This window comes from Sander vitreus, chromosome 9, assembly GCF_031162955.1.
Source record: "Sander vitreus isolate 19-12246 chromosome 9, sanVit1, whole genome shotgun sequence".
Lineage (NCBI taxonomy): Eukaryota > Metazoa > Chordata > Actinopteri > Perciformes > Percidae > Sander > Sander vitreus.
In genome coordinates, this window is record NC_135863.1 from 24513705 (window position 1) to 24528865 (window position 15161).

Genomic DNA, 15161 nt, shown 5'->3' on the forward strand with positions numbered 1-15161 from the left:
GATATATATGGCACAACATATTTGTCTCAGAAGTAGCAGTTTGTTCATTCATCACAGGGTTCACATATCCAAGTCCTTAAGCAAGACACTGAACCCAATTCACCCCTAATGAGCCTTGCATGCAACTGTGACACATACTCTACAAATACACAAGTGTACATATGCAGTTTTATTTAATTTAACCTAACTTATTTATTCATACAGGTAATCTCATTGAGACACAGGGTCCATTCTCAAGAGAGACCTGTTTATATACAAACATACAGTATATACTACATACATACACATACATTGTGTAACTTTTTTTTTTAATTATATATATGCCATACTAAATGATTAATCTTTTTTTTTTTTTTTTTACATTTTCTTGACACAGTCTAACCTCTAAAGCAGCTGTACCCAAACATTTTTTTTATTTTATTGAATCAGTGTCTGTACACAACCCTTCTCACAGGTTGTCTCTAAAACGTTATTATGAATCCCAATGCTTTTCTTCGCAAGACACACCCTGCCTAGCAATCAAGCGCTGGGATTGGCCAGGCTTCCATGCTTGCGTGCTCAGGTCCTATCCCCTGATCCTTGGACTATCTTAACTCTAACCACTTGAGGTCAATGCCTAACCTCAACTATCTGCCCATTCAGCTACTATGCAGTGCAGGTCTTGCCAACAAAAGTAGTGGGATTCACAATAACAAGTCTCTAAAAAAGAGTTTCAATTCAGAGTTTGGGGGACCTGATAGCAAAAGCCTGATCCACTTACAAAAGGAGACCTTTGGACAGCAAGAAACAACAGATTTTAAGATCACATGTTCCTGGGAGATGGCACAGGGGCGGGGCTAGAAGGGGGGCACAGGGTGCCTGAAATACGATTGCCGCCCTAATCCATTGGGTTAGAGTGCTGTTAATCTGACCATTGTGATTTCCATTGGATAAGCGTATTGTCACTTGGCTGCCTGTTCTGACAATTTCCAACCCTTGTCACATGACCAATTCATGTTTCCATGATGACTATCCAAAATTCTGATATAATGGAACCAGCACTGGAATTGTTTTTTTTTTAAAAAATGGCAGACTGAATTATAAAAAATGTGTATTGTACTCAGATATACAATCAAAAAATTTAAAAAAAAATTTAAACAAGTGAAATTAATAATGAATGTGATGTTTTATTTAGCAGCATTACATTGTGTTGTTCTATCCTACCCAATATTTCCTATATTTCTAAGCAGATTTTTTATGCTGTATTCTGATACAATGTACATGTAGGTCTACATTAGCTTCAAATAAGACAAACTACAAAGAGCCACATGTAAGTACACTTGTCTTTTCTTTTTTGTAACCATCATCTTCTTAGCCAAGGTGCAGTCGGAAGAAATGTGTTTTTAGCCTGCAGCGGAAGATGTGTAGACTTTCAGCTGTCCTGATGTCAATGGGGAGCTCATTACACCATTTAGGAGCCAGGACAGCAAACAGTCGGGATTTGAGTGATTGGGTGTCCCACACAGTGAGGAAGCAGCACGCAGATTGGGCAATGCAGAGTGGAGAAGACGGACTGGTCTGTAAGGTTTAAAGGTCACATGACATGGTGCTCTTTGGATGCTTTTATATAGACCTTAGTGGTCCCCTAATACTGTATCTGAAGTCTCTTTCCCGAAATTCAGCCTTGGTGCAGAATTACAGCCACTAGAGCCAGTCCCACAATGAGCTTTCCTTAGTATGTGCCATTTCTGTGTCTGTAGCTGTTGAGGAGAAGAGAGGTGGGGGGGCAAGGTGGAGAGTGGGGGTGTGGCCTTGACCAACTGCCACTTTACTCGTTTGAAAGCCATGATGCCTCTCTCTCATGGGTGGGCTAAATTCTCTGGGCGGGCAAAGCAGAGAAAGGGGAGGTAACCTTGCTCCTTATGAGCTCATAAGGAGCAAGATTCCAGATCGGCCCGTCTGATCTTTCATTTTCTCAAAAGGCAGAGCAGGATACCCAGGGCTCGGTTTACACCTATCGCCATTTCTAGCCACTGGGGGACCATAGGCAGGCTGGGGAAATGCATATTAATGTTAAAAAACCTCATAAAGTGAAAATGTCATGCCATGGGACCTTTAACTATGTTCAGGATGTAAGCTGGGCCTGATCCGTTCACATCACAGCACGTAAGTACTTGTGTCTTGAAGCAGTTGTGGGCAGCAACGGAAGAGCGGTGTAGTGTGAGAGAACTTGGGTAAGTTGAAGACCAGTCGAGCTGCTGCTGTCTGGATGAGCTGCAGAGGTCGGTGTCACTTGCAGTCAAACCAGCCAGGAGGGAGTTGCAGTGGTCTAGACATGAGATGACAAGAGCCTGAACCAGAGCTTGAGCCGCCTTCTTGGTTACAAGGGGACGCATCCTTATGATGTTGTGCAGCATGTATCTACACGATTGGGTTGTTGCAACAAGTAAGGTCGTCAAGTGTTACACCCAGATTCCAAGTCTGGGAAGGGCCTACCACAGAGTTGTCCATGGTGATAGAGAGCCCTTCCCTGGAAGGAAAAGCAACTTGCTTTTGTCAAGGTTGAGTTTCAAGTGGTGTGTGGACATCCGATGAGAGATATCAGTCAGACAGGTAGCGATATGTGCTGCTACCTGTGTTTCAGACACAGGAAAAGAGAGAATTAGTTGGGTGTTGTCTGCCTTCTGTGGTAGGAAAAACCCTGTGAGTGAATAACAGAACCGAGAAAATTATGAGTTTATCAAGGAACCACTACCAAGCCATGGCATTTACTAGACAGTCCCTCCAGAAAAATGCGATTATGCGATTGCATAATTCAATGCATAATCAGCCGCATATTTATGCGGGGGCCGCATTTTCTCAAATACGCCGCACTTTCACCGCATAAATTGCCGATTTCCGCGCAAAATATGCGGGGCTTGCATGATTTTAATTCCCGCATTTTCGTTGCAAATAAGCCACATATATCTTAGCAGAAAGTTGAAAAATGTTGCGTTTACTTCACACAAGAGCAGCCATTAACCTGTTTTCTCTCCAGCAGGGAGAGAAAACAGGTTAGTCCACCTGCTAACACGAAAAGCCTTTTGAAGGGTTGCCTTTATGTATTCTGGTGCAGAGTTAACTGTATGTGCAGAAAGCTATGACAGATGTCCTTGTTGTGACAGTTTTGCAACATTCACTGAAACAAAAAAGCTCATGCGTCAAAACAATGTTTTGTTCAGTCTCTGAGACATCTGCTGCTTTCTCAATACAATGGAGGTGAATGGAATTTCATTTGTGGTAGTCACGGCACTATTTATATTTACAAAGACCAACAGCTATGTCTTTCCAGAATGCCCCTGTGACTCTGAATAATCCTCAGACCACATTGTCAACAGTTTTTATGCGCATTTCTGCGGTATTTCTACTGAAAGCTGTACACATACACAGTGAGGTCTCTCCAAAGTAGCAGGGTTGTTGTGTTTGTAAACAGATGTTGGTGTTCAAATTTTAATTGTTATTTTCTGATGCCACCACCAACCTCAATTGCATTGGGGTGGAGGTAGAAATCTCCCAAACTATCTACATTGCAAGATACCACTACAAATGAATGAAAGTTCTAAACAAAAGTAGAAATCTTGCTTAAACACACTATTAATAAATACATTTATCATTGATGTGAACAGGTGCCGCATGCACATTAAAAGAGGTTACTTGCCCAAAGAAAAGACAAAAATGGGGGTAGGGTAAATCATGGCTGCATAGAGATAACATTAAATTAGAAAAGTTGAGCAATACAGGATGCCTGAGAGCCTTACAACATTCTGTTTTATTTTTTATATTTTCAATTGTCACCTCACACCTGAATATGTGTCTTCCTTTACACAAAAAAGACATTTCCACCAGAAAGAAAGTAGTGCATAGAAATTCACCAGAATGCAGATAATTAAGTGTTTGACACTAAAACAAATTGGGGGAGGACCTCCAGAGACCCTACTTAATATATATTGAAACAAAACCAAATCCCTTGATGTAACATTATGTTTCATAAATAATCATGAGAGGGGTGCCTTTTCGCATGAGCATCTGCCCCCAAAATTTCCGTGCACAGCGCTGTTGGGGAATGTCACATTAATGACCAACATCTGTTGACACGTGTACGTCTTACTGACGTGTCATACAGATAGTAGTCTACATCCACGACGTTCCACTTACGGGATTGGTCCGTTGCCGCCGGAAATTCGGCCGGATTAACTCTTTAGATTAGTTTTGTTTTGTTTGTACACATGTTCCACCAAAACAAGTTCCTTCCCAAGGCTATTTTGCAGTGGCACTGGGGCTCTGTCCAGTGCTTAGTGCCGCCCAAGATGACTGTGATTGGTTTAAAGAAATGACAATAAACCAGAGCACATTTTTCTCCCATAGTCAGACGCTCCTCCGCAGCGCTGTGGAGGAAGGTCTGGCAAAGCGAGACTATACAGATAATCAAATAATCAAGTATTCAAGATAAGTAGCTGGCACGTGTCAATTCCGCAAGCGAATGTCATAAAATTGCACAAACCCCATCCCCATAGTTTGGAACAAAGGCTTTCCTTCTAGTAGTCTAGCCAAGATTATATCCTTATGACAGCCTCAGGGGTATTTCTCACACTTCTCTTGCTACTCCAGAGCCACAGAAAGTACACCGAGTATCTTGATCACAGCATTCCCCATGACTAGTAGCCTAAGCTGAACAGTAGACAGTCATAGTTAATATGGTGTCGCTGCTAGCCTTTTCAGATAAATTGCTAAATTGATTATAGAATCGTTCGTCCAACAGATGTGTTTCATAGATTGTGTATAAGTCTTTTTTCTTTTATATTTGCTAAATGTCTGCATCTTCGTCAAGAATACAATCACAAATACTGTGTAACACAAATCCAACCAGGACCAACAAATGCAGCAATATCCCAAGTAAGTCAATCACACTCACCTACACATTCCTGATCTGCAGTGCAGCTGCATGCATGAGTTCATGAGTGCAGGTCTTACATACTGAAACTCAAATACATGGCCTTGCAGCATTATAGAGTATTCCAGTCAGGTTATTGCTCTCCTTCCTTGTATCCCGGATAAAGCCCATATACATTAAAAGAAAACCTTGTTAAATGAAGGGCAGGGTGTTATAAAGGGCTCTATGGGGGATTGCAGATAATCCAGGAATATTGCTTCGCAATATTAATCTAAATATAGGCTATAACAAAAATAACAAAAAGCAGACTTTTTGCCTTTCATTGTCTGAACTTGTACTTCAGTGATTGCAAAAAAATTTCTCACCTACAAAAAGTTCACCGTTGGGAAGCATGCTTATTCGCTTTGGCGAGAGTTAGATACGTCACAAAACGCCTTATTCCTTATATCTGGAAGATAAAATGATTTGGAATCTAACTCTTAAATAAACTTAGTGATAAATTACCAATGACCATGACGGGTAGTGAGAAGTGAAATCCTGTTGAAGGCTGCAAAAGATCTTTTTCATGAGCTTTTTGAAAGTGCTGCTGCAGGAAAATTAAAAATCATTAGACGTATCTGCAGGCAGTTTTGACGTATTTGCATGTAGGCTAGTCTCACATTGCCAGACCTATCTCCACAGTGCCGTAGACTAAGGTCTGGCTACACCACAGATACATTCTAAGATAGGAGAAAAAAACGCTCTGGGTTGTTTGCATTTCTTTAAACCAATCACAATCATTTTGGGCGCCACTAGGCTCCTGACTCAGCGACGGTGGCTGAATGTACCTCTTTATACAGGCTTTTTTTCCCCAAAAAAATGCTTGCTGCTGGTCAGGGGGTACTTAGCACAGAGAATATTTCACAGGGGGTACATTATTGAAAAAAGTTTGAGAACCACTAATCTAGACTATATGTAGGCCTTTCCTTTGTTCAATCAGGATAAAGCCCTGTTGTCAGATTTGTGAGTGGACCATATGCTTTACAGCATTGTTCCAGCTAAATACTGCTGAGGGCTGCTATGAAAACAGCCTTTATGATTATGCAATATGAAGTGCATTTTGGTCGCACTCAAGTTAGAACAAGTAGCCTGTAGTTAGCAGAATTTGTGTTTAGCCACAGTGTTAGGATTGTTGTGTGTGTGTGTGTGTGTGTGTGTGTGTGTGTGTGTGTGTGTGTGTGTGTGTGTGTGTGTGTGTGTGTGTGTGTGGCAGTGTATGTGTCTCTGTGTGTGTGTCTGTGTGTACACTTGTGTTTAGTCTTGTGGAGGCATGTTGGTATGTCCCAGTCAGGGACTGTGTAAGTGTTGTGTACCCTACAAGACAGAATGTGCTGATGCAGCTCTGATAGTAGGAGTGATGGACCCAGCCCTAACCTGAGGCGACCGCCAGAGCTCAGAGGAGAGATTTGTGCCTTCAAGCTGCCACATAGGAGTAAGAGTAGTCACAAATTGTAGCTGCTGACAGGCCAGTGCCAGACAATCACACCACAGACATACTTGCTAAAACAGCAGCAATGTAATTGCCAACCAGCCAAGAGGAGTGTGTAACATGCACACTCAAATGAGTCCCAAGAGATGTTCTTGCCATTACAGATGATCTACGGGGCTTAAGAAGGAAATGATTCAGCAGCTCATATTGGCTCTAGTTTTTATACTCCTTACACCATGATATGTAGGTTGGTGTGTTATTCTTTTAATAGAAGCAGCCTTTATTTTGTCTAGATGGCTTTCCTGTCACAAATAATACTGCAGTTTTTCTTTCTGCTGTGCCTTCACAGCAGAGCAAGGCTAGCTTTTGCTCATTATACTAAGCTATCTGGCTGCTAGCTGTAGACATATCACACAGATACTCCTAAATGTCTATGATATAAACAAATTACACCCATTTGCATTTATGATGGCTGCATACACAGAGTGTTAGTGTAGGGTGTTAAAGCATGACAGATTTTATTAGAAATATAAAAAGGAAAGCTTCTTAGCAGTGGGTGTTGATCCACTTCCACTTCTGATCCAGATTCCACTTAAGAGTTTGCCTGTGATCCTGATGGTTTTGCCTTGGTTTTCTTTCGCATATCAGTTCTCAGATTGTTTACTTAATCAAGCATTGTTACATGCAGTTACATATGTTATTTTCGCAGCGCTGGGTTGGGTTGGGATTCCACTGGACACGCCTCTTGTCACCACGCGGATGTCTCTGCAGACTATATAGCAGACCTGAGTGCAGACAGCCTGGGCAGAAACCTGGAAGTGCAGCAGTGCAGCAGTATCAACTTCTTCTAACCCAGCATCTGTCTTCTGTCCTCACCAGGTAATAGGATATTGTTAATATTCTGCACGTCCTTGCGAAATGTTATGGAAGGCTATAAAAACTTTCTCTAGCTGTTCAGATGGCATGTATGAAATTATAGACCAATTGCTTATTTTACATTTTAAGAAATTTGCCTTAATTATTCATAGCAACAATTTCTGCTTTGCCTGATTCTGCATCAAAGGAAGCACAATAGTTAATGCTGTACACAGAGGCATTTTGACAATTATGTAACATAATTTTGAATGTATAAGTCATGATTACACTGTACAGTATAAGATACATTTTTGTCTTTGGCTGTGAGGAGAGGCTTTTCCTGCTCAAAAATACCACACAAACAATTTGCATTGCAGTTTAGCAGTAAGGGCAGCGGCCACTCCCTAGTGATTTATCTCACAAACACATTAACTTCTGTAAATTCAGGGTAAGATACCTGTATTACAGGTTAGGCAACAAATGCTGCTGAGTAAATAAGGGATGGACCTTTTGTTCTTGGATAAATGGAACTGTTTAATGGAAATGGAATAAAGCAACACAATGCACTACTGATAGAATAGTATAACTGTTTTAGTGAATTGTTTAAATAATTTGTGATGTACACCATTTATTTTCCTGAGATTCTCAATATGAAGGTTATCTCAAGTGATGATAAAGAGTGGGGATCCCAATGTTTGTATAACTTTGAAGAGTTTCTTTTCCTGTTTTTTCTAAACCAAACATGATGAGAATGGTTACCTGATTTGGGTCTTAATGGCAGAATTTAAATCTGTATGAAACTAGGTCTGCAATTATCTAATATTTTCTTCATTGAGTTTAGTGAAAAATGCAATTTATTAAATCCAGAGGTCATAAAAATGCTTGTTTTGTTCAACCAACCCAAAGATAATTAGTTTACAGTCACATCAGAAAAAGAAAAGCTGCAAATCTGCACATTTGAGGAACTGGAACTGGACATTGTTTGACATTTATGCTTGAAAACTGACATCAATTTTCAGTTATTTTTCTGTCAATCAAGAAATTGATTAATCAGATATTTTTTTCAACCCTGTATGAAAGTACAATCTTACAATCTATCAGCTCTTGTGTTATAAGGTTAGTTACAGTTTCTTGATGTAGCCTGATTACTTGTTAATGAAGGCGTGTTTCCCCTCAGGCACTGATCACTATGGCATCACACAAGGAGTTCGCTACTGCAGGGAAGAAGCCAGGCCTGCAGGTGTGGCGGATAGAGAAAATGAATTTGGCACCTGTCCCTACTGAACTCCATGGAGACTTCTTTACTGGAGACTCTTACATAGTGCTTCACACCACTTCTGCTCCTTCTTACAACATTCACTCATGGATTGGTATTGGACTTAGATTCTCTGCTGACACCTAAAATAAACTCTGGCTTATAGAATTAAATTCCCCTCATTTGTTTGTCTATACGCTCTCTTTTTTTTTTTTTACAGTCATTCATTGATTTTTTTACCGTTATCTGTTATACCACAGGCGAGAAAGCCTCCCAGGATGAGAAAGGGGCTGCTGCCATCTTTATGATGCAACTGGATGACTTCCTGCGCGGCGCACCAAGACAGTTCACTGAGTTTCAAAACCAAGAGTCTGTCACCTTCATGGGCTACTTTAAATCTGGCATCAAATACAAGGTAAAAAGTGAAACATGATAGTTAAAATAACATGATAATGCTGGTGGACAATGGCCCTGTGAAAGTCCAGGTATGTTCACGAGCCGAACCAGCCCATGCTGTCTTCAGATGTCAATGTGTAGATGTGACAGATGTGAATAGTGGGTATCTGTAGATTTGGCCTGTGGTAAATAGTTTAAAACACATTTTTACAGAAATAAAAAAGTTATGACATTTGTCTTTCGTAACCAAGAGAGAGAAATTACTTTTATTTGTACCAGATGATTGGTTGCTGCTATAGGTTTTCCACTCAAGTTTTCCTTGGGGAGTTTAAACTGTAAAACAAGGCAAGCAGAAACATGCTCTCTAATGCCAAAACATCAGATGAGGAAATTAAATAGGCCACTGGAAAACAGACTATAGCCAGTGTTTTGTTTTAGTATCATAGATGCGTAAAATATGGTGTTGAAATACTAATCCAGATAAACCAGAATCTATACATCTTTAAATGAATAGTTTGATATTTTAGGAAAGCGTGCCAAGAGTTGAGTGTTCAGTCTTTTATATGCCCAGTCAAGCTAACTGGCTGCCGACTGTAGCTTTATATTTAGTGTAAAGACATGAGAGTGGTATCAATCTTTTTTATTTAACTCTTGGTAACTAAGCAAATAAGCATATTTCCCAAAATGTCAAACAATCTTTACATCTTTGATTAGTAGGCTATGCTTCGAAATCGACAAACAAATGCAGTAGTTTAATGTAATAATTCTAATGCTTTAATCTTCTTGACTTCCATCCTGTCAAAGGAAGGTGGAGTAGCCTCAGGCTTTGCGCATGTGGTGACCAACGAGGTAGATGTCAAACGCCTGCTGCACGTTAAAGGTCGCCGGACAATCAGAGCCACGGAGGTGCCCTTTTCCTGGAGTAGCTTCAATAAAGGAGACTGCTTCATCATAGACTTGGGAAAGGTGATCTATCTAGAAGACAGACTACAAAATATGTTAGACTGTGAGATATGTTGCAATGTTTCACCATAACTTTTTTTCCATCTTCTTTTCCTCTGCTCTGTGAAATGCTAGGCTATCTTCCACTGGTCTGGCAGTGAATCCAATTCATTTGAACGCATAAAAACCACTGAGCTGGCCAAAGATATCCGCGACAATGAGCGACGGGGTCGTGGTGACTTGCACATGATTGAAGAAGGCTCTGAACCAGAAGCTGTCATTGAAGTGAGGCTTTTTTTTTACCTTTAAATTTAGACAGCTTTATTCAGGATGCATCTGGCTTTGGCTGCTATGAAGGATGGATGTGCAATGTTGCAGTCTGCAACAAGTGTGTGCTTATTCAACCCAGTCTCACAGCAGTTTGTGAAATGGTCACGTTATGTAATCTATTGATTTGTGTTCACGGGGACGTTTTTGTCGTTTTTTCCGTGGTGACCAGCACGAAAATGTAAAGTAATGTATTTCAATGGGAAGCATATTTCGTGATCACAGCACGACTACGGTAGGGAGTAGTATGAAAAGCGGAAAATCCGTGTTGAGGTTGGTTGGGGTGGTGGATGGGTCAAACAATACAGGACTTTCACCCGTGGTGGTGGATGGGTCAAACAATAGGCCTACAGGACTTTCACCCGGGAGACCAGGGATTGCGTCCTGCATGTGGCGTTTTGTTTCCCCGTTGTTTTCCTAATGACAACGGTCCCGTTATTGTCGCGCGTCCCCCGCGGCCGTCTCCCGGCGTGTGAGGCGTCCTTTCCCCGTTGTTTCCCTAATCACAACCGTCCCGTTATTATCGCGTGTCCCCCGCAGCCGTCTCCCGGTGTGTGAGGCGTCCTTTCCCCGTTGTTTTTTTCCTAAACCCAACCTCCGCCGTCCCATTGTTGTTGTTGTTGTTGTCGCATGTCCCCCAGAGACCGCGGATCGTGTCCCGGGTGTGACGTTTGCTTTCCCCGTTAATCTTTTTGTGCTGGCCACCACGAAAAAAATGTGTTGTTGTACACGAATCAATAGATTAAAAATAATTTGACAATTACACAAACTGCCGTGAGACCGTGTTGGCTTATTTACAGGTGCTTGGACCCAAGCCCAACCTACCATCAGGAAGCCCTGATGATGTACCCACTGACACGAAGAAGAATAACGTCGCATCTCTCTATTTGGTAAATATGAGCAACTATCAAGCTTTAAATTAATGTTGATAAATGTTACAGTATTTAAAAGATTCAGATTATAAATGTAGATTTTTTTTTATCTCTCTACTTTTTAGATTTCTGATGCTACCGGCTCCATGACGACAACTTTGGTGGCTGATAAAAACCCCTTCAAACAAAACATGCTCTCACAAAGTGATTGCTACATCTTGGACAATGGAGGAAACAACAAGATTTTTGTCTGGAAAGGTATTACACCATAACATATATCAATTTCTGCAACCTTTTTTTCCTTTGGATACACTGTTTTGTATCTTTATCAATGCTCAGTCCGCTTATAGCAACACGTTGTTATTCAGCACTCCTTTCCAAGTTATTCAAACTGGGAAAATATGACTAATTTATAGATTTGACTAGAGTTTGTAGTCTCTAACCACTATACCACACCCCAAACTGCAGGGCAGAAGGCAAATGCAGATGAGCGCAAAGCAGCAATGACTTCTGCAAACAAGTTCATCAAAGACAAGAATTACCCCCAAAATACTCAGGTAATGTGGCCATGTAGTGAATGTTGCTACCAGAACTTCATTCTTCCTGTCTTGTCTTCCTGTTGGTAAATATGCTTAATCTTCTGTCAATTTCTAACATGAACAGGTCCAGGTAATGCCAGCAGGGAGTGAGACCACCCTGTTTAAGCAGTTCTTCTTCAACTGGTTGGACAAGGATGAGACCACTGGCCCAAGTAAGGCATACACCATCGGTCACATCGCCAAGGTGGTTCAGATTCCCTTTGACTCCTCCAAACTCCACGACAACATCAGCATGGCTGCCCAGCACGGCATGGTGGACGATGGCTCCGGGAAAGTCCAGGTATGTTCATGAGCCGAACCAGCTAATGCTGTATTTTCACGTCTTCAGATATCAATATTAAGATGTGACAATAGTGGGTGTCTGTAGATTTGGCGTGTGGAAGGAGGTGCTAAAGTACCTGTGGACCCATCCACCTATGGACAGTTCTTTGGAGGAGACTGTTACCTGGTGCTGTACTCCTACAAAGCAGGAGGCAGAGAGAAGCATATCATCTACACCTGGTGAGGGCAACCTTTTCAGCATGGCCAGATTTACCTGTTAGGGGGGACCAGGGCAAAATATTGTTGTTGGGCCTCTACCATCCCCCCTTTATTTAGGATTATGCACAATGTGAGCACAATAAACATAAAAATAATAAAGGTCTAAAAACATCTACACAGGGTCCCTCTACAAGACAGGGCCACAGGAGATTAATGCAGGAATCATCTTAGTATTTTATTTTTCTAGTATACACAATTCACACAGAACAACAGAAGCATATTCACACATTCATATAGCTGACTTAACAGTTGTTTTATACAACGCATCTACTAATATACTAATATATTAGGATGTGCCTTTAAATTATATTTATATAGTATTCAATTAAATCAATTTGCTGTCTAGGAGCTGGGGAAGTTGACTGCTTAAGCTGGTTGGTAAACCAGTGTTGCTTTTTTTTGTAAATATCTACATTGATTTAGCTTGAAACTTCTTGAATAAGTTATGAATACATTATGGCTTTGCTGTAGGCAAGGGCGGAAGTGCGCTAAGGATGAACTGGGTGCTTCAGCCTTTCTCACTGTTGACCTGGACAATTCCATGGATGGAGTAGCTACCCAGGTAAGATATTTACTGTGTCAATATATGGTATTACTCAGGTTTTTCTTTCTAGGAATAGTTTGACATCTTGGGAAATACGCTTGGCGCGAGTTGATGAGAAGATCACTACCACTCTCAACATAAGAGTGGTATTGATCTTCTCAGCTATCTCTCAGCATGAAAGCAAAGTGTGTTTCCAAAAATGAACTAAACTTGAAAGGAACTATTCCTTTATCGACTTACTCCTGCCTTTCAATAGGGTGAACAACTCCTATCACCTCTGTCCTCATCTTACATGTAGGCTAAGCTACTGCTGTGTCTTGGCAGGTTCGTGTCACTCAGGGCCAAGAACCCCCTCATCTTGTGAGTGTGTTTAAGGCCAAGCCTTTGGTTGTCCACCTGGGTGGGACATCCCGCAAGTCTGGCGAGAGCAAGCCTGGCAGCACACGACTCTTCCATATCCGCCAGAGCTCCACCAAAGCCACACGGGCTGTTGAGGTCAGCTTTGTTTATCACATTGAATTTCCATAAACTGAACTAAACTTGCTTTATAGTGAGGGATTGATACTATTTTCCCCCTCTTTGTTTCTCACTGACCCAGGTGGAGCCCACTGCCTCCTCTCTGAACACCAACGATGTGTTTGTGCTGAAGTCACCTAATTCCCTGTTCCTGTGGAAGGGAAAGGGAGCCACTCCGGAGGAGGTGGCTGCAGCTAAGTATGTTGCTGGCCTGCTTGGAGGAACTGCCACTGAGGTGGAGGAGACCAAGGAGCCAAGTGAGTGTTGGAAAAAAAACATTGATTTTAGCAGATAACAGTGTAAAATATTTCCTGTGGAAAACTGATGTTTACTCTTCGTCGGTAGCTGGTTTCTGGGCAGCACTGGGAGGGAAGAAGGACTACCAGACCTCTATTACTCTGCAGAACACAGTCAGGCCTCCACGACTGTTTGGCTGTTCAAACAAGACTGGCAGGCTTATAGTGAGTATCTAAGTTTCCATCTATTTTCATTAGGGGGATTAGTTGTTTTATTTAGATTTTTTGATACAGCCACTTTGTAAGCATTGACTTATCATATTAAGGTGGAGGAAGTGCCCGGTGAGTTCACACAATTGGATCTGGCACCTGATGATGTCATGATTCTGGATACCTGGGATCAGGTATGCCGCCTTCACTTTTAATGAAACAATTTAATGTTTGTTCTCATTATATTGCTGCCTTATCCCTAAATCCTTTGCGTTATCTCTCTCACCAGATCTTTGTTTGGGTTGGAAAGGAAGCCAATGAGACAGAGAAAACTGGATCACTCAAGATTGGTAAGACAAACAGAGCTATTAAAGATGAGCAGAAATTGCAGAAGAGAACTTGTTCACAAATGTATCCTTGTTTTTCTTTCAGCCCAAGACTATTTGAATTCAGACCCTTCTGGCCGTCGCGGTATTCCCATCAGCACCATTAAACAGGGGGATGAGCCACTCTCCTTCACCGGCTGGTTCCATGCCTGGGACCCCAAGATGTAGGACAGAGTTGCAGTGCCTGAAAGACGGAATCAAAAAGAATTAGTAGAAAAGCAACAAAGCAGTAGCATCTGCAAGAAACTTGCAAAGATTCATTACTTGTCGTTTATCATTGGTCTTCAAAGAATAATAAACCTCAAAGATATTGTGTGAGCTTGGAATTTCTGTGTGGGTTTGGAAGCAGCTTGGAGATGCATTAAAGATTTCACATGCCTTTTTGCAATGATGTACTAAGCACAGAATCCTGTTATTCACACTTACAGTATCTAAAATATATTCAAACCTTTGCCACCTTTTCATTCTTTCTTAAATGAAATACGGTTTACGATCCAGTGAATAACCATGATGCACTATTTCTCCCAAGTTCAGTGTGGCCTCATTTGTCATGGATGAGGTTGTGAAATTTAAGACCGTTACAAATTTATTTCTGTTTGCGACAAAACAAATGTATATTTTGACGTAAACTTTCCCTTTTTACAGCCTAGTTTGCAAAGACAAATATAGATTGAGAAATTCTGAATTTGAATAAAAAGATGACCTGTTTTGAAGATTGTCTTTTCTTATTGGATTTCTCTATTCAAACAGATCATGTGCTTTTTCTGACGCCTTTTCTCTAATAGCAATATAAGTGACTTGTAATAATACTATTGGTATATTGGTATTTGATGGCTGCAAAAAAGTGTGAGAGGCACTTTAGGAGTAATAATGAACATTATGCTTTCGGAGACGAATCACTCAAAGTTATGATCTTACAGTTATTTTGTAAATATAAGAATATCATTTATCAAGGAATTTACCATATTTTCATCATAACTATATTTACCCAAAAAAGGAATTATATTTTCTTAGCAGTGTTGTAGTAAACTCAGTAAACTCTTTTGAGAACAGTTTTCATTGAAACTGCTTCCTGATAATAGTCCCAATGGGAAATATTCCCAATG

General features: G+C 41.0%; 1 protein-coding gene across 1 annotated transcript; it reads left to right on the top strand.

Annotated features, from left to right (window-relative positions):
* Nucleotides 1-7147: 7147 nt before the first annotated feature.
* On the top strand, nucleotides 7148-14768 carry scinla (scinderin like a). The gene is made up of 17 exons (XM_078259439.1): nucleotides 7148-7256; nucleotides 8410-8602; nucleotides 8748-8902; nucleotides 9688-9849; nucleotides 9961-10110; nucleotides 10953-11042; nucleotides 11150-11282; nucleotides 11493-11581; nucleotides 11688-11903; nucleotides 11991-12124; nucleotides 12635-12725; nucleotides 13032-13202; nucleotides 13306-13480; nucleotides 13569-13684; nucleotides 13786-13863; nucleotides 13959-14019; nucleotides 14102-14768. Exons 2-17 carry the CDS (start codon nucleotides 8422-8424, stop codon nucleotides 14221-14223), a joined length of 2124 nt encoding a protein of 707 aa, XP_078115565.1. The 5' UTR covers nucleotides 7148-7256; nucleotides 8410-8421; the 3' UTR covers nucleotides 14224-14768.
* Nucleotides 14769-15161: the final 393 nt, after the last annotated feature.

Excerpts from the sequence above, each read along its gene's own strand:
- scinla (XM_078259439.1), top strand. The coding sequence starts at position 8,422 with ATGGCATCACACAAGGAGTTCGCTACTGCAGGGAAGAAGCCAGGCCTG. Across the intron at positions 9,850-9,960 it reads TCATCATAGACTTGGGAAAG|GCTATCTTCCACTGGTCTGG; the intron begins GTGATCTATCTA and ends GTGAAATGCTAG. Across the intron at positions 12,726-13,031 it reads TGGATGGAGTAGCTACCCAG|GTTCGTGTCACTCAGGGCCA; the intron begins GTAAGATATTTA and ends GTGTCTTGGCAG.